Consider the following 22,123-nt stretch of genomic DNA (forward strand, 5'->3'; position numbering starts at 1 on the left):
GCAGCACACCTCCACAGGGACCTCATGGGAGCATTTTGCCTTGGAGGAGCAACCAGCTCAGGTGTAAGTGATGGTCGTGGGCCTAATGGGAAGGCAATGTGGCTGGTCCTCAGTAGACAGGCTGAGCCATGCAGCACTGTGGTAAATAGGGTCTTTTTCTGAACCAGGGGCTGGAAGGAAAGACGAGCAGTTGTGCAACCAGGTGAAGCTGGCAGCAGCGATCAGCACTGACCGCACTTCCCCAGCAGCTCTCCAAGGACAGGGCTGGCTCAGGACTCCCAGCCCTGCAATTACCTCCCAGCCTCCCAACAGCCAGCTCACTATTATTCTCATCATCACAATCCTCAAGATGATAAAATTGCATTGGCAACCCACAGGCAAGTCCTTCCCAGGAGAGCTCAGGGTGCTGGAGCCTGGGCTGGGGGTCCCAGCCCTGCCCCACTGTGACAAGGAGCTCCAGCAGCCGAGAACAGAACCGCAGTCAGGTCCCAAACCACCTCCCCATGCTCTGTTTCCCTGTCTGTTTCCCATGCTGTCAGGGGCAGCCCCATGCCAGCGTGGTGCTCGCCTCAGCAGCAGGGCAGCACTAATGGTACTCATGACCCACAGAATCACAGAATGATTGGGGTTGGAAGGGACCTCTGGAGATCATCTAGTCCAACCCACCTGCTAAAACAGTTTCACCAGAGCAGATCACACAGGAATGTATCCAAGCGGGTTTTTAATGTCTGCAGAGAAGACACCACAGCCTCTTTGGGCAGCCTGTTCCAGTGCTCTGTCACCCTCAAAGGAGTTTCTCCTCATGTTTAGATGGAACCTCCTATGCTTCAGGTCTGTGCCTGGTTGCCCTTTATCCTGTTATTGGGCACCACTTGAGCAGACCCACATCTCCTCTCATGACTAGACTTGGAAGAGCACCCCCAGGGTTATGGCCTTCCTGCTGCAGGAGGGACAGTAGCTCTTAACAACTCAATCACCAGCAAGGTTCTTTGCTGCAACACTGTCTTGCCTAACTTGAAAGAAGATGCAGCTGAACTGGCCACAGTGTCATGAATGGTGGGGCCTGCCCTTAGCTTGGAAGCTCAAATTGTGTTTCTCTACTCCAGGCAGTTCAGACCACCCACCACCAACCGTGGCCATGGAGGAGTCCTGTGCACAGCTCAGCAGAGTGTGCTGCAGAAGCACACCTCATCTGCATTGGTGACATCTTTTTCCAGCCCTTGCCATGGACTCAGCTCAGTAGAGCAGGTGTCCAGTGGTGATCACTGCTGTCTGCAGGCAGCACCACCAGGATGGGAGAAAATCTGAACAACAGGAAGCTTGAAGACTTTGGAGATGAAGCCAGAGATGGTCATTGCTCAGAGGACATGAGAAGTAGAGTCTGAGGCAGCCTCCATATCTGTTTGTTGAGAGGAGGTCTTTCCTGGGATGCTGGCAATCAGGGTGACCAGGAACCAAAGAATATGGCCAACATCGCTTAGTTAACACAAGAGTGCAAGAGAAGATTCTTGCATTCCAAAAGAATACCCACCCAATTTACATCACTGAAGGGCAGAACACTCAGTGACTGGTAGAGCTGCCTGGATTTGGCAGAGTTCCCTTGCCTGGGCACTTGCTGATTTGCCACGTTGACATTTCCTTCCACTGAAGACCGACGTGCTTTTCATCTGTCACCATCTACTTCAGGGTGAAAATAAACCATGGCAGATGCTCCCTGTTAACCCTCCGGCCTCCCTACCAAGGAAAGGTAATAGGAGGAAAAGGGAGAGGACATCATCTCACACTGGTGTGTGCAGTCGCAGAGCTGACTTTTCACTGGGTGACACTGCGGGGTGCGAGGTCCCTGCCAGCTCCGCTGCCTGCTCTGGCAGAGCCGTCACCTCAGCAGCACCGGGGATCAACAACCGGTATTCAGGGACACGTGTGAGTTGCAGAAATTAAAGAACTGAGACTCAGTCTTCCTTTAATTTAGCAACCACAGGTAACAGACAGATGCACGTAACAGACAGCAATACGTATTTCTCTGTCTGGGTCTGGAAGTGCAGTATCATCCATCCAGCACAGCTGACTTCCAGCGTCATGGATTTTTTATTTTATTTTTTTCAAAACCTAACCTCTACAGGTAATTCCGCTCTGTTATTCTGCCCCATGACGACTGGCACAATATCCCAACTCCCTTTTTTGCCTGGAAACAACTGAAAGCCTCATGAAGTGACCAAATACCACCCCCTTTTGCTCTCATTCACAGCCACGTCACCCTGGTGACGGGAGTTGCCCATTTGTGGGCAGGGGTCACCTCTTCCCCACAGCTGCTCTTTGTGGCACGGACAGCTGCTGGTAGGTGAGTTTTGACCAGCCGTTTGATGGCTGATCCTACAGGAGGTGCCTAAAATTTCTCCAATTATATCTTCCAGACCTTTAGTTCAAATAATAGATGGAAGACAGCACAAAACCAAAATTGTTCTGTTTCATCCTATTACCTTGCTTCCATTATAAAAAAAGAAGTAGCTGAAGAGTGTTTTCTGGTAGAAGATTCAAAACGTTTACTACCTATAAATTCAGCATCCTCCGAATTGACAAAGCAGGGTGCTTTCATCTTGCACCACTCAAGAGGCATCAACTTCTGTACTCAGGATCGGCAGCAGGTTCGTACAGATAAACTCACAGCAGGGTACACGATGTGCTTGTCCCACGCAGCCTGGGGCTCCTGTTGTGCAGTTGCTTGTAGTCAGCGCAGCTGGTCTGTGCCAGAAGTGCTTTCCCTCTAAAAGTTGGGCTCTTCGTCGAATGTTATTGGAACGTCTGAAGGACAAAAATTACTACCTTGTTGAGAAAAAGTTTGGCATCACTGCTTATTATAATTCTGGAAGTCTATCAGTTTTCATGGTTACAATGATCCATTTTCCTTTTAAACACTGCTCAGCTTTTCTCCTCAAATTACTTCTGGTGGAAGTGAGTGCCATTGATTTAATGAAAAACGTTTCTATTGGATTTGAATTTGTCACCTCTGCTTTAAAGACAAATGTAAAAACAGGGCCAATAAAGCTACAAGACAAAAATAGAAGCTCTCCATCCATTTTGTCTGTGTTAGTCATAACTGTGGCTATTTTTATCTCCCATTCTCTTCAATCTCTCTATAATCTTTCTGTGGTCTCATTTTTGTTAGCATTTGCCGAACCCTAAGGAACTTGCAACACAAAGCGCTTGCCCATGATGCCCAGAACTCAGTCTCAGACTAATCCAGGTAATTTTAAAACTCAGACTTGTATGGGTTTTGCTTTCTCTATGTCCTCCTTTACATTCAAAACTGAACTTCATTTGTTACTGTGATCCATTGCATGAGCTTGATTAAGGTACCACTAAATTTTCCTTATTTTTTGTGAACTTGACTTTAATATCTTTATTTTGTATTTCACTGGTCATTCCTTTTCCAGATTAATTTAAAAAACAAACCAAAATAAAAAAACCCACAACAACTTACCAATTAGGAAAAAAAAAAAAAGCATAAGCCAATCACAACAATTGGAAATACTCAAAGCATAAAGATGGTAATTTTACAGTCTAGTATAATAAATTGGTAAGCAAATTAGCTATTGTATTGTAAACTCCATCACAGGTATGGACATATGGCACAGAAGGACAAGTATGCTACTACTGTACAAGAATTTTTAAACTATTATAATGAATTATTACTGTCAGCCTCTTGACCAACAAAGGCCTTTTACTGTGCTCTGGAAATAACTTCGATATGGATAAATGATGGCCAAGATAGATGCTTCCTAAATACTCTAAGTACTTCAGAAGAAATAAAGGGGGTAGGAACTCTCTTTTAAGAATCTTAACAGATCTTGGCATTTCTTCTGATTTAAGCACAGAAGTCCCATCAGTTTCAATGGTACAACTGCTCTTAATGGTTTCAATGCCAATTTACGCAGGACGTACAACCCAACATCAGCTTAAACTTACCCCTTTAATTAGCATTAAGTTAGTGATAGAGTTTTAGATGGAGAACTATATCCATCTTCCTATTTGCTCCTTGAAGTAAGATTTGTATAACACATCTTAGAGCACAGACAGAACCACAAAACACAGCGGCTTTTCTTCCCAAAGAGAAACAGCAGAAACCCCTCACTTTTGGCCAGCCCAGGAACAGCTGTTTCCCTCCTTACCCTGTGGGAGGAAAGAAGCTTTTTCAGAGCACTGTACATTTCTCTTCTGAACTCAATCACTCTTTCTCCAGTTGCAAAGCCTTTACCATGACAGTGGCCGTACGTTCTTCTTCCAGCAACTGAGCTAATCCCAAAGACTGTTTCGCCAGTCATTTTTTTGCTATCATTTAAGAAAATAACAGTTAGAGTACTTTCATTGCTACCAGATATCAATCCTCACATGTGAATATCAATTTACAATTGATAACACACACAGCAGTATGGGAGACAGATGTGGTCCCTTCGTATTTCAGAATATGTAGGGCTCCAATTCATCATCCCCTTCTCTTCCTTCGTGACACCTATTAACTCATCCATAGGGAAAATATAATTTCTATCTAACAGTGAAAAATCAAATGTCAAACTCTTCAATGTATTATCAGACCACCCAACAGCCTCCTGCAAAGAGCTGGCTTTAATCTTTGTGGGCTGCAAGAATCCTCTTGACTCCAATCAGAAGAGAAGCACTGCATTAACTTTAGCAAGGCACAGGAATCTGGGATTAAGAGCTACTGCTTTTGTTTTGGCAAGTATACAACCCACAATACAAAACATCCAAGGAGAAAAATCACAAATCCTTTAGGAATTCTGCCCCACAGTTTTCCACCAGCCTCACACCACAATAGAAATGCTCTGCAATGGGCAGACTTCTGACAATTTAAGGGAAAATTAAGGCAACCGTTCTATCTGCTTTCTGCAGGAGTTATTTTGGCAAGTTCACACCTTAAATACCAAGCAGTGTTTAAGGATTTGCTTGGACACGTGCATATATGCATCTTACTCATTTCAAAAGGGAACTCCACATACTTTGCTATCCAAGCTTGCCAAATATTTTAACAAGAAGCTACTGGATTTTCATGTATTTAAACTGCGCTAAGTACATAGCTACTTGTTCAAACCAAGATTACATTTCAAACATTGATTTCTCAAAAATCAACGCATCTGAAAGACTGTTTAGCTAAGATAACACGTCCCAACTCAGCCCCTTTCTTTTTCTGCTGTTGTCATAGCCATTTCCCATTTGAACCTGGGTCACTTAGGCAGTCAACATTTTGGAAACGGGAAGCTTCATGACAACATGCTCCTAGTAGCTTTCTCAGGCTGATGTTTAAGAGGAGGTTTGTGTCCCTGTAGTTACTTATTTAGAGACCGCACTGCAGAGTACAAGGAACGCCCCCCCCCTCCAAGATTCATTTTGGCGATGAGCACACAATAATGCTCTCACGGGCGTTCCCAACGCCCTCAGAGGTACGTGCGTGCTCCCCGCTGTAAGTAAATGAAGACGACAAAAGCTTTATGGCAGGAGCAGACAATTCCTGGGCATACAGCAGGGTGTGACAGGGCTACGCATCTGTGACTGCCTGTGCTCGCACTCTCTTCCCACAGAAAACACCCCTCTAGGTCACTTCTTTTGACGTGAAAGGGAAACAAAAGTGAAGTGATAAGTTCAGTTTTCAGCAGGTTTTGCCACCCCCTTTTTTTTAATAAATAAAATGTTGTCCTTACTTAGTTTCCAGATTAAGAACTATTATTAAAAGCAGTCACAGACCCAATTACCACCCTGAAAACACCACCAAAATGCACTACAATATTCTTTTATTTAGTTTACAGAAGAGTCTATCAGTACAGGTTGCAGAAAGAAAATGTTTAGTGCTATTTACAATTTTTTTTTAAAACTCTGCTCTATACAAATTTAATTCGGATCAGTATGAACAATATTTTTTGTAAATCTACTGCATATAAAGCATTTCATCAAAGCAGTAACAATGAATAAAATAACCTCATTACATTTGAATGATGCCAATCATTCGAAAAAAACGATTACACGGAACATCTGTAAGAGTTGTGGACACTTAAGTACAGAACACAATGTCAACCTGTGACTCATTTTTAAAGGCTAAAGCTATTTATATGGAATATTGTTCTATTATACTACACGCCAATCTATATTTCACTTCTATAGTTATGTAGTTTATAAGATTTTTATTAAATATATTCTACACATATTTGTAATTTCACCCAGGAAGAGTTCCTCCCAGTGAAAAAATATAAAATCTTTTATATTTTTTATTTTTTATTTATTTTTTACAGGTTTAGATGAAACTAGCTCATGCTTTAGTGCTGTGCAAATTTCTTTAGCATATCAACGTTTAAATTATTGATATGAAATAAAAGAATGGCATCCTTTTTAATTATGTATGCCTTCAAAAATCAGCTTCTGATTTTAATACCATTGCAAGCACTAATACCAAATGCAGATTACATAAAGAAACAAAACTAGTACTATGGCAGAGGTTTTTCTTTTTGCTTTTTAAACTTCAGTAATTCTTTTGAAGTCTCTAATGAGTAAGCATGACACTGGACACTAAGGTACAGATGAGAAAATGTCTGAAAAACACCAATTGCCAATATTCAAATACATAAAATTGATTAGTAAATGATGTTTGCTAACACTTATGCACAATAATAAAAGCCTATGAACTACAGGAAATTACCCCTCCCATATTAAGGCTAGGAAATGCACTCTCTGCGCTTGTTTGTGCTGTCGGAATAAGCACTCAACTAACATATGTGATCAGAGTGCACGCAATAACAAAAAAAAGAATCAGTTTCATCAGCCCTCTACAGAGTGCTTTTAAATTACAGGCACATAGTTTTTTGTTTGTTGCAGGGAAAATATATATAGTTAGACTTGGTTTAGTTAGTATTCTGTGCCAGTTCGGCCACCAAGGTTGACTTAGGTAGAAAGGACTTAACAGTTTTTCCTTTGATTTGGCCATAAGTGAGATTTGTTTTAATTACAGACATACTGGTGTTCAGTGTTGCATTAGAAACTCTAGGTTATTACTAGGTCTCTCAAATATTGTTAGAGATAGTTGATGAGAAATATACTGTCAACCATACTTAGTGCAAATCGCCTCTACAAAGTTTGATTGGTTAGATCCAGTTAATGGAGATTTTTGTGGTAGCAAAATGATTCCTGCTATGGAAAAGAACACATTAATTTTTCTGGAGATTGAATTATTTCAAGAACTGATGTACTGTAAGATTATTCAATAAACAGTAAGCAGGAATTACAAAAACAAACAATGAAAGTGTTCATAGATTTCTCTCTTAAAAAAACCCCAAACTAATGAGACAGTGTTCGTGTAATATTTCAGTTCCATGGATTTACAGACAGGCTCTTCCTACAGGTGTCCGAAGCAAGGCAGGGCCCCTTCTATTCCAGCAGCATGAAAGACAAAGACTATATTACATCACACTTAGCAGGTAAAGCTAACAGGGTTTACAGGATTACACAGCAATTGCTTTCTCCAGTTTTTTCACGGTTCCTTTGACCTGTGGAGCAAGAAGAAAGTTTTGCTTATATGCCATTTCTAAAGTAATTAGGTTGGTATGTGTTCGAGTATGCTTGACACAGGTATGTTTTTTAAAATGATTTTTAGTTTAAAAATTATGTTTTCTTCTTATTATTATACACATGCATACATAACTGAAAAATGAATCACGAGTAGTTTTTGACAATAAAAACGAAAGCTTTTAAGGTTTGAGGAAATGTCTGCATTCTATAAAAATGGTAAAGCACAAAATTAATTTCTTAGTTTTCTATAAAAAAAGATGTAAAAAGCATTCCATTACTTGCTTCACAAAAGACTGCAAGGACTTTTCTCTACTATGAAATACTCAGAAAGCCTACAAGAGATCTCACTGCTTTGCCACGCACTTGAGTAAGAAACACCTCCAGCACACAACGTACCTTGAGAGTTTGGCTCTGGCAATGTCTCTCTAGCCACCAAATGCATGACTGTTGTTTTGCCAAAAGGAAGTTTTAATGCTGCAAAAGGAGAAAGGGAGATTTATTAATACATTACAGGAGTCTTCTTTCTCTAAAACACCCAATTTAAACCACCTGTAATTGGATTAGCATCTATTCAAAAGTTCACACTGTTAGATTTGAAGTGCTTATTAAACAGATCTATAAAGGCGTTTCTGGCTAAAGTTTTGTAGATCAAGATATTGGGACCTGATAATTATCACTTAAAACACTGCATTCTTAGAGACATGATATTCCTGTTAGGAAACTTAGCTTTCCTCTTTTGAGTAGAAGTGGGCATTAATGCCAAGACTCAGATGCTAAGAACTCTTTATTGTTAAGGATGCAAAAAAGTGGTTAATTCAGCCACAAAATTGTTACTCCCAAGACATCAAAACAGAGATGCTACTTCAGAACAGATTTTTTTAAGACATACTTTGATCTATGGTACAGGTTTTCCAAAATACAAAATGTCTGCATCTTCCCTTTTAATATTAATCTGTAACATCATCTCTATGTGAAAAGTACCAAATTTAAAACATAATAAGATAAGGTAGTTCTCACAATGTTGCCTTTGTGAGCTTTAGCAACGCAATTCATTCTGCTTGTTTCTGAAACTAAAATAATCACTTTCACATTCTGATTTCAGTGTACCAACACAATGCTGAATATATGGTTTGAGTATCGCAGCATAACACCAAATTTTCTAGTCTTCTTCAAATGAAAGGATTCTCTGTGTTTGTTATATTTATCAGATTCTCATTACCAGATTCAATATTCTGAACTTTGACTTATTCCAGTTATCTGAGGAGGGGAGTTATTTTTACAAGTTCTTTACATAACCTTGTTTCCTCTCTCCAACTCCTAAGATTCAGCATCTTTCTTGATTATTTTTCTGAGAAATGTAAGGTAAAGATATTCTAAGTTTAGTCCTCTCCCCTTATAGGGGGAAAAAAGTTAGTGAAAAATGTAACAAGAATTTAACCCTAAATACACAAAAAATTCTGACTTGAGTAGAATTTGTCCTCTCAAATTGCATTTACATCTTCTATTTTCGCATGAAGTGCACCACAGCATTTTAAATGAATAAATGAATAATGAATGTCCACTAAATCTGAACGCAACTGAAGATGAAAATGCCTATTTTATCACTACAGCATAGATTCAAAATTCAGGAATAAAAAAATTAAAACCAAACAAACAGACAACAAACACACTAGTATTTGCTTACTACATGCATTCCATACAAGCCTAGCTACAACACTGCTATTAAATCATGTTCATTGCCCACGTATTCGTTTGAAAAAACGCAAGTTATGATTAAAACACAGGGGTAAGCATGTGGAGGGATACACAGATCCACAAGCCTCTTTGAAGGAGCTGTACTTTGGGAAAAGCCATCCCCACAGACAGTCAGATCTGAACGTTGCTTAGCTTACTTGAAGCACTGCCTGTGCCTGCCAGTAGGAGCTATTGATAACGTGAAGTCTGAAAAGGATTAAGTATTTTTGGTACTTGACTCTGTGACACAACTGAAAACTCTGCAAAGAGCATGACAGCAGTCTTTTAAACTCACGGGAAAGGGACTGCCTTCATGACAAACTCCTAGGAAGCCAGTACAGAAAGAGCAAAACATTACAAAATAATCACGTTAGGGACATCTTTCATAATATCAAGACACTTGAGGAGACTTGATTAGCGAGCTGTGAAGATTAATTATTTACAGTTATCAAGTAAAAGTATGCTAATATTTCAATTAAATTATTTCAGCTAGTAGTTCGCATAGTTCACACAAGTTATTAGCAATTTCCAGCTTCTTGCTTGGAGCACCCTGTCGGAGCCTGAGCACCCAAACCCATGCCCACTCATCCTTTCTTGCTCTTGTCTTTGTTCTTTCACCCCTTTCTCTCAGTTAAACTAAACTTTCATTCCTTTCCCACCTGTTTAATTCCACTTTTATTCCAGATTTTTTTTTTGTCAGAATTTACTTCTGTATGGCACAAGGTGGTTTGGCTACCCTTCCCCCTCCCCAATAAATAAGTAAAACATTGCCAACTACCATTATCTAACAAGTGTTACGGCATTACCATTATCTAACAAGTGTTACGGCAAGGCAGCAATAAAGAACAAAAAACAGAGAACTGTCGATTATGTGTTACCTCCCTATTTAATATTTTTTCAAATGCAAACTGCAGACCAAATATTTAGCTAGAGGATGAAATTTCCTGCTGGAAGCTGAACAGAGCCTGCCTTGCCAGCCACCACCCAGCCCTTTCCGCGGGCAGGACACAACACCACGCTCTGGCGCGAGCACTGTGGGCAAGAGCAGCACAAGCAGCTTTCCAGAGGGGTCTGCTTCTCTTTACTACTTTCCAATGCCATCAGCTCTACTGTTCTTACAGTGACAGTCCATTCAGAGAAGCTGGCAAAAGAGATGGTTCCTTTAAAATTAGATTTTAAACCCAAAAGCCAGCTTTTTTTCCTATCAATTTGTCATTTTTTGATGCTGCTTAGTTTAAAAGAATCTCAAATTCATACGACACTACATAGACACGTGAAGTTACAACTAGAACATTACAATGTCATTTTAAATGTGAACAAAAATGGGCTCCCATTAAAAAGAAAACACCAAACTGTTTCCTTGGAAACTTTTCTTTCACTAGTTGATAAAGCGACTTTCAGCACACAGTAGGTCCAAATTCCAGTCAATATTTCCTAATCACCTAAAGCAAATAAAACCCTAAGGGCCATAACTCAGTTATAGAGAGCTGCAGACAGAAAAGTTTATAAGAGTCTAAGAAACTAAATATTGTATTTAGTAAGAAATTCTGCACCCCATCTTTTAAAGATAACTAGTTCACTTAGGGTTACTTATAACGAACACCACAAACTAAAGCAACACTCTTTTCAGGCTGCTTCACGAACTGCTGTTCCTCTTTAAGCTCTATAACCTTACTCCAAATAACTTCATTAGTACTGAAGTAAGCCAACGTTTGGGGGATTTTTTCTTTTCTTAAAACAATACAGCAACAAAGAGATCTCTGAAAAACACTAATATACATGTAGTATTCTTAGGGTAAAATCATGATGATTAAATTGCAACAGAATGAACTAAAATGTCCTGAACCCAAGTAAGTGTTTGAAATCCATAGACCTGAGTTAACGCAAGAGACAACAGCATACAGCTAATATTTTTCAGCTTAACTCGTTAAACAATGCATTAAATATATTAAACAAATATTCAAAGTTGTTTTGGATTTAGACAAATGTTACTAAAGGGAACAAGCACTGGTGGTCAAGAGTAACACCTAGAGATGAATGGCAAAGAAAATGCCATTTAGCTATCCTTGCCTGGAAGATGTAAGGTAAGACTAGCATCTCTATAATTGCAGAGATGATCCAAGACTTAACATTTTTCTTTCAGCTCTACTGCAACTGCTACTATCTGCATGCATTGGCACCTGGTAAACATACAAATTAAAGAGTAAATAAAAATATCAGAGTTCTCCCAGCTGAATTGACAATGATCTTCTTTGTATATATAACAGCATTAAAAATTGATTTATATGGAGAGTAAATCTGTTCTAAAAGTACATCACTAGCCAACATCGTAATGGTACAATGTGAATCAATGGCTATATCATCCCAGTCACTTCTTGGAGGAAAGACCACCATAAGTAGTCCAGAAATAATATTTTCAAAAAGAATCTTCAAAAACATTTCATTTGTGATTTTGTTCTATATTATCCTCTTTGTATTGCAGTCAAGTACCAAATGCACCAACAATCTGAACATACAGAGAAAGTAGGAGTATTAATTTATTTTTAAACTGGCACAGAGAAGAGTGTCATTTGATTTCATCACTGCTATAGTTGGTATTCACACTGGCAACTTTTATCTACAAAAGTATAGATTATTGTTATAAATTTGTGCCAAATCTCCATCAAAGATACCCATCAAAATGTGTAATTGTGGGGAAAAACTTGCCACAAGGGGGCATAGTTGAATTGCATTTTCTTAGCATATGAAGTGAAGCCATTTACTTTTGTTTTCACATAACTATGCAATTGTATCCCTGGGAGAGCACTGGACAGCAAGAATGCTTCCCCTCATTCTCATTCATAGAGTGTCTTCCTTCATTGCACTAAGATTTAAAGTGTTGTTTAACCCATTATCATAACCTGTAGCAAACATTTTAAAATACTTAAGACATTTTTATGAAGAAGCTTACCCTGCCAGTGCAATGTAAGAGAGGCAGAGCAATATATTCCATTTAGACAGACAACGAATAGCAGTATTACTCTTTCTTTATGCAAGAGACTTGACTTACCAGGTGGTACCTCCAAAAAGTTTAGCAACTAGTGGTCGGAAGATGGAAAAATAAATAAAATAAAATACACAATAAAATACAGTGTCACTCTGTGCAGAGGAAAAAATAGTATATAGCAAGCCATACTGCGATCTTGAGTAGTAAAGTAGTATTTACCACACTATAAATAAATATCCTCTTTGCCTGGTTATAATATGGATAATGAAAATTATTTTCATACCTCCTAGTGTCACATTGCCATGAAGAAACCTCCCTTGATAAATAAGCCGCAAGATATTTGGACTGCTGACTTGCTCTTCTTCCCAATCTGAAGTGAGAGAATTTTCACAGTTATGTTGTAATAAAAACATCTTTTGTTATTTATCTCATCTTTACCCAGGAAAAAAACTGAGAACAGGACGCTTCTGCTTGAAACACTGAAGAGAGAGCATAGGCTGAAGATAAAGATGATTCAAGGGTAGCACTCCTGAAATGTATTCTTAAATTTATTATTTAACATTGGGCATTGAAAAACACCATTTTATGCCTGCAAGTACAAATATTACTAACTTCACAGATTTAATGAGATATTTAGCACATATACAAATCCTACAGAAAACATTTCATAACTGCAAGTTGCTTCCAGAGGCTTAATATCCACTTGGCTAGAAATGCCTTTATTTCTTCCCATTCAGAAGATTCTCAAGCTGAACTCCTCCTCACCAGTTAATTGCCCAACTGGAGCTGTTCCCCAGCGATGCAAAGCAGCCACACACACAGCCAGGGCACATGTGGTGGATCATTTGAAAGATGATTCTCAGCCCACAGCACTGAGGAGGCTCTGCAGGCTGCCCAGCGGCGGCAAGGACGGCCAAATCCAAACAGTGACATGTCCAGAGTGGACAGTGACCTGAGCAGCCCGAAACAGAGGGCTCTCACAGGGGGGACATGGACGGGTACATGGCAAAGAACTTCTCAAAGGACAATCTGTGGATGTTTTTGTCTGGCAAACAGTGATTCGGGAACAGCAAGCATGCATTTTCCTATAATGCTTAAGTTGTCATAAACCATTTATAAGCTTAATGTTCTTTTCCTACTCTTTACTGTACCCTTTCACAACGTGAACAACAAATAAATCTGTGCATTGCTTTCTGAATAAATATCATAAAACCTTGAAATGCTGAATTTAAATAGGTTCTCTAGGAATACAGTGTCATCTGTTTCTTAGCTGACCAGATATCTGGCAACAGCTGTTCACAAATGTTCTCTCTTTCTGCCTTTGTAGTGTTTATATACCAAAATGAATATTCAGCAAGGGATCAGAAACCAAACTGTTCACTGAGAACATATAATTAACATACAGGCGCAGTGGCAACTGGCACCACAAAAGGAGAAGAACTGAAAAGCAGAGAAAGGGAAGCCTTTAAAACAAAAGCCACGGTGGTGGAGGGCGTATGGAAAGGCATCTGGTGCGAAACAGCGAGCAGGCAGACACGGCAGCAGGAGCCGTGGCAGCCCCGGCGTTGTGCAGAACTGGCAGCAACAGCAGAGGCTGCAAGATCCTGGGAGCTGCATGTGCCCGGTTTATAAGATTAAATCAAATTAGGCAAGCAACGTTGTTTGACTTTCAAGCATTTCCACTCAGGGTCTGATTCAATTGTCTTGCAATTCAAGCACAGGCCCTCTTTGCTATGCTATGCTGTGAAGTGGGCTAAATTAAGGATCAGAATTATCACACTGCTAGGACAAGTGATTTTTTGGAAGATACCAATTTATTTATTTATTTACTCCATACAGTCTGAACTCCACTATACTATGGCTGTACAGAGGAGAAGTTCAGCCACTTTACAGTCCATAATGACATAAAACAGCAATCAAAAGAAGACCGACTACATTTTGGTACCCGTATTTTCCATTGTTAAGCTGCCAGTTTATTCATACTTTTAATTTTTGTTTCTTGGCTGGCAGTCTGAAACACTTCTATCTGACATGATTTCAAATTTTGATTTCCTCTGATGACTAAATAAGCCAAGAAGAAAATATTTACCTACAACAACTTCTTTAAAAAAAATTCAGCGGATAATTGCTGTACAAGAAAAAAGGTAGTATTATTTAGAAGCAAATGAGAGGGGAAGAGAGCAGGTAGCCTACCTAGATGATATACATTAATATAAATTTTTCACTTTCCTCTACAAGTCAAGAGATCCTTAACTAACAACTGTATTGGCAAAAGAGGGAAGGAGAGGTTTGCCTTAATCCTGCCAGCATGCGAGTGAAGAGATTTCAAAATTTTTCCCTGCAAGAACACAACAAGTAAAAGTGGTGGTAAAAGCAACCATTTCATATAATGTCTATTTCAAGGAGTCTTTAGTTCTCATCAAGTTTTCTTAGTCCTGTGGCAAAGAGCCGCACTTTCAGTCTGAACACCTAGTGGGCTAACTGTGAAAACCTATATACTATTCTGTAGTAGATTTTTCTTCAGTCTTTTACTTTGACACTATTCTTCTTTGCACAAGCAATTAAATACCCATCCAGATTTAGAGCACTCACTCAGGACAGCAGGTATTTGAACTGAGGCTTCTGTGTCTGGTTTTACTTTCCTTTAAAAAACAGACTTTAAAGTCTGGTTTTCCTCCCAGCTCTAAACTCAGAAACTGCAACTTCCAAGTTCTTCACAAGACTCTGAACACGCAACCACACGTTCAGGAATAAACTTGAGTAAGAAAAACACAGTTCAGCCTTTACTAATACAGATAGAAGTAAACAAAGAACATTTGGTCATTACGACGATGTTGTAGACACACATTAAAATACGTACAGTAGCTACACAGATGCTACATCAACCAGTTTCCTGAGTTTAAAAGTGTTTTACATCTATATCTAACATTTGAGAGCACTAAAAACCTCCTTCATTACATATTTTACTAAATACATAATGCTGCATAATACATAATGCAAAACAAACAGCGAACAAGTCCCCTGAAACTCTGTTCTTCCTGACCTCAAAGACCAGTCAGTACAAGGCCTAAAATATGCATTATCAACACTAACATTTTGGCATGAGTTATCATCCACCATACCTCTTTGAAAATGGTACCACAGAAACAGTGCCACGTTTTAGTTTGTGTTAACAGCAGTCTCTTTTAACATTATAACAGCAACCCAAATGAAGTCCTGTACCAAAAAAATATTTATTTTTCATCGTATGTAATGCTATGTCTGTGCTTTGGCTATTTTCCCATGAAATCACAGTCGGGGAGAACAGAAGAGCTTTATTTTTGTGGAACTAAACAAAGGGCTGCAGCACCTCTCCTATGAAGACAGGTTGAGAGTTGGGGTTGTTCAGCCTGGAGAAGAGAAGGCTCAAGGGAGACCTTTTAGCAGCCTTCCAGTACCTAAAGGAAGCCTACAGGAAAGCTGGAGAGGGACTTTTTACAAAGTCATGTAGTGATAGGACATGGGGTAATGGCTTTAAATTGAAAAAGTGCAGATTTAGATCAGCTATAAGGAAGAAATTCTTCCCCATGAAGATGGTGAGGCACTGGAACAGGCTGCCCAGATAAGTTGTGCATGTCCTGTCCCTGGAAGTGTTCAGGACCAGGGTGGATGGGGATTTGAGCAACTTGGTCTAGTGGAAGGTATCCCTGCCCATCACAGGGGGGATGGAACTAAATGAACTTTAAGGTCCCTTCCAATCCAAACCATTCTGTGATTCTATGAACTACTCACATATGTGAATACACACCTTAAGTTTTCAGTTCCATTTCGATTCCATTTTCTAAAGCTACTATTCTTGCAGAACACCAAATATATTCACATAAACAACCTCAGTCTTTAATGTTTCTTAAAATGGTGTGGTGGTGTTTTGTTGTTGGTGGGCTTTTTTTGTTTTGTTTATATTTGTTTACCCCCTTCCTGGAAAAAAATAACTATTACAGATTCTTTCCAAAATAAAGCAGTAAAGAGAGAAGTACTTCACACTCAATTTCACTAATGCATTCCTGTGACATGCTACATTTTACATTAGCTGTCCTCACATAAGAGGTTTTATATAGAATCATAGAATGTCCTGAGTGGGAAGGGATCTACAAGGATCATCAAGGCCAACTTCTGTTCCTGCACAACAACCCCACAGTTCACACCATGTGTCTGAGGGTGCTGTCCAGTCTCCTCTTGAACACTGTCAGGCTTGGGGCTGTGACACCTCCCTGGGGAGCCTGTTCCAGTGCTCCAGTACCCTCTGGGGGAAGACCCTTTTCCTAATGTCCAACCTAAACCTCCCCTGGCACATCTTCCTGCCATTCCCTCAGGTTCTGTCATTGGTCACCAGAGAGAAGAGATCAGCACCTGCCCCTCCTCCTCCTCCTCTTGTGAGGAAGCTGTAGCCACCGTGAGGTCTCCCATCACTCTCCTCCAAGCTGAACAAACAGGGGACTTTAGCTGATCCTCATACAGCTTCCTCTTCCTCCTTCACCAACTTCATAGCCCTCTTCTGGACACTCTCTAGCAGCTTAATATAATTTTTATCCTGTGTCACCCAGACCTGCACACAGTGCTCCAGGTGAGCCCACACCAGTGCAGAGCAGAGCAGGACAATCACCTCCCTGCCCGGCTGGCAATGCTGTGCTGGATGCACCCAGGACACAGTTGGCCCCCTTGGCTGCCAGGGACACTGTTGGCTCATGTTCAACTTGCCATTGACCAGAACGCCCAGATCCCTCTCTGCAGAGCTGCTCTACAGCATTTCGTCTCCCAGTCTGTATGTACAGCCATGGTTGCTGTGTCCCAGGTGCAAAATCTGGCACTTGCGCGTGTTGAACTTCATGCAGTTGGTGATTGCCCAGTTCTCCAATTTGTCCAGATCCCTCTGCAGGGCCTCTCTGCCCTTGAGAATGTCGACAGCTCCTCCCAATTTTGTGTCATCAGAGAACTTACTTAATATTCCCTCAAGTCTGAGTCTAAGTCATTTATAAAGACACTGAAGAGCACTGGCCCTAAGATGTATCCCGTGCGCAACCTGCTAGTGACTGGTCACCAGCCATAACCTCATTTACTAGAACCAGAACTACAAGATGAGCCTGGCCCATCAGCCAATTGCACCCACTGCATTATGTGTTTATCCAGCTGTATCCTGGACATCTTGTCCAGGAGGATACTGTGAGAAACAGTATCGAAGGCTTTACTGAAATCCAAAAAGATCACATTGACAGGTTTCCCTTGGTCAACTAAGTGGGTAACCTTGTTGTAGAAAGAAATTAAGTTGGTCAAGCAGGACTGTCCCCTCACATGAACCCAAGCTGGCTGGGACCAATGACAACTGCCAACATTTCCTCATACTTACTAGTTTCCCTAACAAGATTGATCAAGAAAGGTGTCTAAAGATAGGAGGAAAGAAGTACTACAGTTTGGGGAGGCAAATTTCAGAAATAAAGTGGGAAATAATCCAGACATCTAAAAATGTGCCCAACCAAAGACAGAAGGAAAAAGAAGGCAAGAAGGCAATTGTATTTCCATATAAATCTGAGCCTGGGTACACAACAAACATACTTAATTTGAATGTTGAAAAGAGAGACCAGTTTATTGTCACTTTAGTCTGAAAATACAAGGAAACTTCTAGCTTGCCAGTTAAAAAGCCAAAGCCACACAGCTACTCACCCATCGGCCAGTTGTCATACACATGTTTTGCGATATCTGCAGCAGAGTCATTTGGTGAAAACAGAAATTCTTTCGTTTTCCCGCTTACCAAGATGAGGCGCAAATTTATCTATAAAAAAAAATATTAAAATGCAGTATTAGGAAAGTATCCACAGAAGACTAAATTTATTATTATTTTTTTTAAGTTCCTAAAAAGTTGCCATTAGTTTTCAGAGAAAATTAATCCAAGGTGATTTGAGAAAACAGTTTAAGATGGTGTTAAAAATAGGGTCAAAGAAGTAAAAAAAAGAATTGTTTCTTTACACATAAGCTACAAAGATCAAATTCTACCAGCTGGCATTTTTTATTATAAAGATTAGAATATTCTGATAGAGCGCAACTGAATCAACTGTGCCATTAAAAAAAGCTTTCAGTGGGGTATAAAAGAATTCCAGCCAAGACACACTGGCAACCTATCTTCTTTGAATGAAGAAAAAAAAATAAATATGAAAAAGTAACCCAAACAGCACTAAAAATAGTAAAATCTGCATGTGAATATCCTGTGAGCCTCAGCAAAAGCCCTAGCACGTTTCCTCCAGTATATTTGTCAGTCCTGATCTCACCCACTTCATCTCCTACAAAACACCAGCAGTCAGACAGCATTCCTCCTCAGTCCCAGCTGCCACAGAACTTAAAACCATCTGCCACTCCTCTGAACCCAAAACTTTGTTCCACCACTATTTTTCTCGACAAGCAAAGTCACCGAGATCCACATACAATATAGTAATACACCACATCACAGTTTTTCTACCATAGATTTTCTTCGTCTAAACATCAGCATCTTCAGCTATAATATTTCTCTTCTATTTGCAAGTTACTGAATGTAATTACTTTTCCACATAGCATTACAATAACCTGCACAAAGAGCTCACTATAACATTACTTGCAATGCAAAAGAGATTATATTTTGGTTCCTAAAGCAACTGCTAGCAGGGCCACAAAATGTATTTTAGTAGCTATCACTTACTAATGCCCATGGCAAGTGGGATTCTAGCTGCTTTTGCATTTTGGCCTACAAGTCTAAACTGCATCATCTTTTAGCAACACTTTAGCATACTAACTGCTTGGACACTTTTTTCCAAATCATACTCTCAAACAGTTGCTCTCATTTTAATTTAAGTTGTAAGAAAGCTTTCCTTATTGGAATTCAGTAAACTCTTTTCTAGATTAAATACAAATGGAAAAATTTACAATGAGTTTTCAAGTTTCCAAGACTTCTTCAGGGTCAAAAATTTCAGCATATCATCTCCACTGAACATGACAGCCCTGCCTCAGTTACCCACTCCTCACTTATTTCTAGTGCTCTCCAGACAGATTGTCTAGTCTCTCTTGAATGCTTTGACTTGGTTTCATTTCACCTATCTTTAAGCATCTAATGGAGGTATCTAAACTAAAATCTGTATCATCCTGCACACTTAACGTCACTGAAGAAAATTACCCCTCCAAAAAGCAATGCAGTCTCTATTTCAAACTGTAGCAAGGATAAAAAGAGTTAGCACAAAAGAGCTACTCCCTGACCCTTGCTAACACCCTTCAGAAAATACAAGTTCTGCTGTTACCTCAGGGGAGAAGCCAAATGGCTACTGCCTCTGAGAAAGCACCACAGCCGCTGTAAGGCTATCACTGCATACCAGGAAATCACAACTAACAAGTTAAAGAAGCTACAGGAATGCTGTTCAGTCAAAGACAATTATTCAGAAAATCCAGTACACACCTGGCTAGAAACATTAAAATTCCACTTCAATATTTCCAGAATGATTAAGGAATTGTTTTCACCAATCTCACCAAGATTTAGCAGAAAAAGCAGACAAAGTTCCACTAATCCTGTTTACTCCAAAAATGTGACTGCTCAAATCAATTACAACTTCAAAACATGATGCCTAAATTCAGCAATACCCAGATTATGTCTACTTACTGTTTTGCTTATATTATTTAAAATATTTTCTCCCCCTTTTAGCTGTCTCTACCTGTGTATGTATGGACAACACTTACATATACAGTTTCTTTAGCTGGACTACCCAAGCTCTGGCTGGACAAGCTCTTTTTGACGCTTTTTCTGGTGAGATATCCCTTTCCCCATTCATCCTAGGAGCCCATCTCTGCAAGTTTCAGTTTCTTTTCTTTTCTCCTCAAAACAGATGACTGTTTCTGAAGCATACTAAACGATGTCTCACCAGATGTTTGTACAACACCACCAGTAATTTCCTCTGTCTACTGGAAACATCTGTGACTGTATCCGAAAAGCACATACACCTTCTTTGTAAATGCACCACGGTGTTTGCTCAGTTACTTCATACCTTTCTTGACTTGGATTCTTTCAATTACAAGTTACATGCTTGAATGCTGAATATTTTGGCTGTAATGCCCTAAAACACAAAGGTCTAAATTTCATCCCACTCCTATTACTCCATCCCTCCCAGGGAAAAGAGCCTAGGCAGAAAGAAGTATTCTGCACCACAAAGATGTGTCAAGCCTCCCCCTTGTCTGGGCCTATGACCTGTGAAATCCTCAAAAAAAATCTGTGCAAAACTTTTTCTTCATTACACTAAGAGCATTTGCCAAACTTCATGTCATCAACAAATTCTAGCAGCAAGATCCCTTTACACATACCTTTGTTGTTAAATGATTGAGGAAGCACAAGACTGATCTGACAACTGATCCATAAGAACACCAATAATGAGCTCTCTCTGAGCTGGTGTCCCCCCCTCCTCCTGGCTATGTTCATTATGTTAGGCCCTCACAGACACTCACAATTTCTCTATTAAATCCTAATTTGTTCTATTTAACCAAGAGTTTACAATATAGCACTACCTCAGTTACTATACACAGATGAAACTACAGAAGTGTCTAGGTAGAAAAGCAGTTATTTTCATCAAAAGTCAGCTTGCCGCATTCCAGCTTTCAGAGGCGTGGTGCGCTGCACTCCATTACACTTTCTCTGTACCTCATTATCTTTAATTATCCTTTAAGCATTAATGCATCTCATTACAACACCAACACACTGCCAAAAATTTAGGAGGTTTAGACTGCGTCACAAACTGTTAATTGTACTTGGGAATAGGCTGCCTGTTTAAAAAACAAATCAACCAACCCAGCCCAAACAGTTGGCAGCGGTGCCTGCTGTGAGCTTCTCCCCAGCAGCCCCCCTGCCTCTCCCTCGCATTCCCCACCACCATTCCCTCTGCCTGGCTTCTGAGACCCCCGCTTCACTTGTTCCCTCTGGCCAAGCAGTCCCCCAACTCTGATTTTATGCAGGTTTATTCAAGGACTTTTCGTTCATCCATCTGTAGTTTATCTGTGGTGGGGATTATCTGTTTTGACGATCGTAACACTTTCCTGGGCAGGAGACATAACACCAAAGCATCAGCTCCCTAGACCTGTCTGATTCAGATCCAACAAGGAGATGATTAAAAGAACCTCAGAAGACTCCTCCTGCTGAGCACTTAAAATATGACTAGGGGACAGCATTAATATAGAACTGAAGTTATTCTTCAGTTAGCATAGCATTAAGGAGACACATTTCTTTTTATTCTCACTACTGAGTTTTGAGATTACCAGGCACACTAAAGCAAATACAGAAAGAAGCAGCATATTACAGAGAAATAGCCAAAATTTGACTTCCTAGAAAATTTGATTACGTCATACTTCCGCAGTTGATATACAATGTAGAACTCAATGTAAGCAACAGGGGGAAAAACGTGAAAAATGTTAATTCCTTCCTTAACTCCCTCCCAAGATAGGTAACTTAGTAGTGCTGAAGTTTTTTGTTCCTGAATAACATTTCTTATCGTCTTACTTTCAAATATAAAAAGCATATCAATATAACCTAAAAATTGTACAGGATATACTAAAGTATGTGTAAGATGTTGAAAGAATACTTTCATTTAAACAAAAAACCCTAAGATCACCAAATATCAGCAGAAGCCCAAAATAAATCCTTAAATCAGTCAAGCAGATGTTGCATCAAGTGCAAGGAAACAGCTGCTCTAATGAAAGGCTAAGGTATTTTCTTATTTATAGCACAGCATGCCACTGACACATTTAGTTCGCATGTTTATATATATGTGCATATATATGATATATATATATATATATTTA

At 39.7% G+C, this 22,123-nt stretch overlaps 1 protein-coding gene and 1 long non-coding RNA gene across 3 annotated transcripts in view; one reads left to right on the top strand and one right to left on the bottom strand.

The window, feature by feature from the left end:
- The first annotated feature begins 1,552 nt into the window (after window positions 1-1,552).
- LOC110358032 (uncharacterized) lies at window positions 1,553-13,468 on the top strand. Of its 2 annotated transcripts, none has more exons than XR_002412086.2 (3): window positions 1,553-1,747; window positions 3,167-3,244; window positions 12,732-13,468. It is a non-coding gene; the product is annotated as an uncharacterized LOC110358032 (long non-coding RNA). The 2 variants fall into 2 exon arrangements; XR_010470016.1 differs by lacking the exon at window positions 1,553-1,747 and adding an exon at window positions 2,494-2,645.
- The window catches only part of UBL3 (ubiquitin like 3), a 63,239-nt gene continuing 46,903 nt past the window's right edge, over window positions 5,788-22,123 (bottom strand). The window contains exons 2-5 of the mRNA XM_005501420.2: window positions 17,987-18,095; window positions 12,573-12,659; window positions 7,966-8,043; window positions 5,788-7,547 (exon numbers count right to left, since the gene is read on the bottom strand). Of these exons, the coding sequence (XP_005501477.1) occupies window positions 7,495-7,547; window positions 7,966-8,043; window positions 12,573-12,659; window positions 17,987-18,095 (327 nt within the window). The 3' untranslated portion in view covers window positions 5,788-7,494. The remainder of the gene's footprint in view (window positions 7,548-7,965; window positions 8,044-12,572; window positions 12,660-17,986; window positions 18,096-22,123) is intronic.

Source organism: Columba livia, chromosome 1 (genome assembly GCF_036013475.1).
Source record: "Columba livia isolate bColLiv1 breed racing homer chromosome 1, bColLiv1.pat.W.v2, whole genome shotgun sequence".
Lineage (NCBI taxonomy): Eukaryota > Metazoa > Chordata > Aves > Columbiformes > Columbidae > Columba > Columba livia.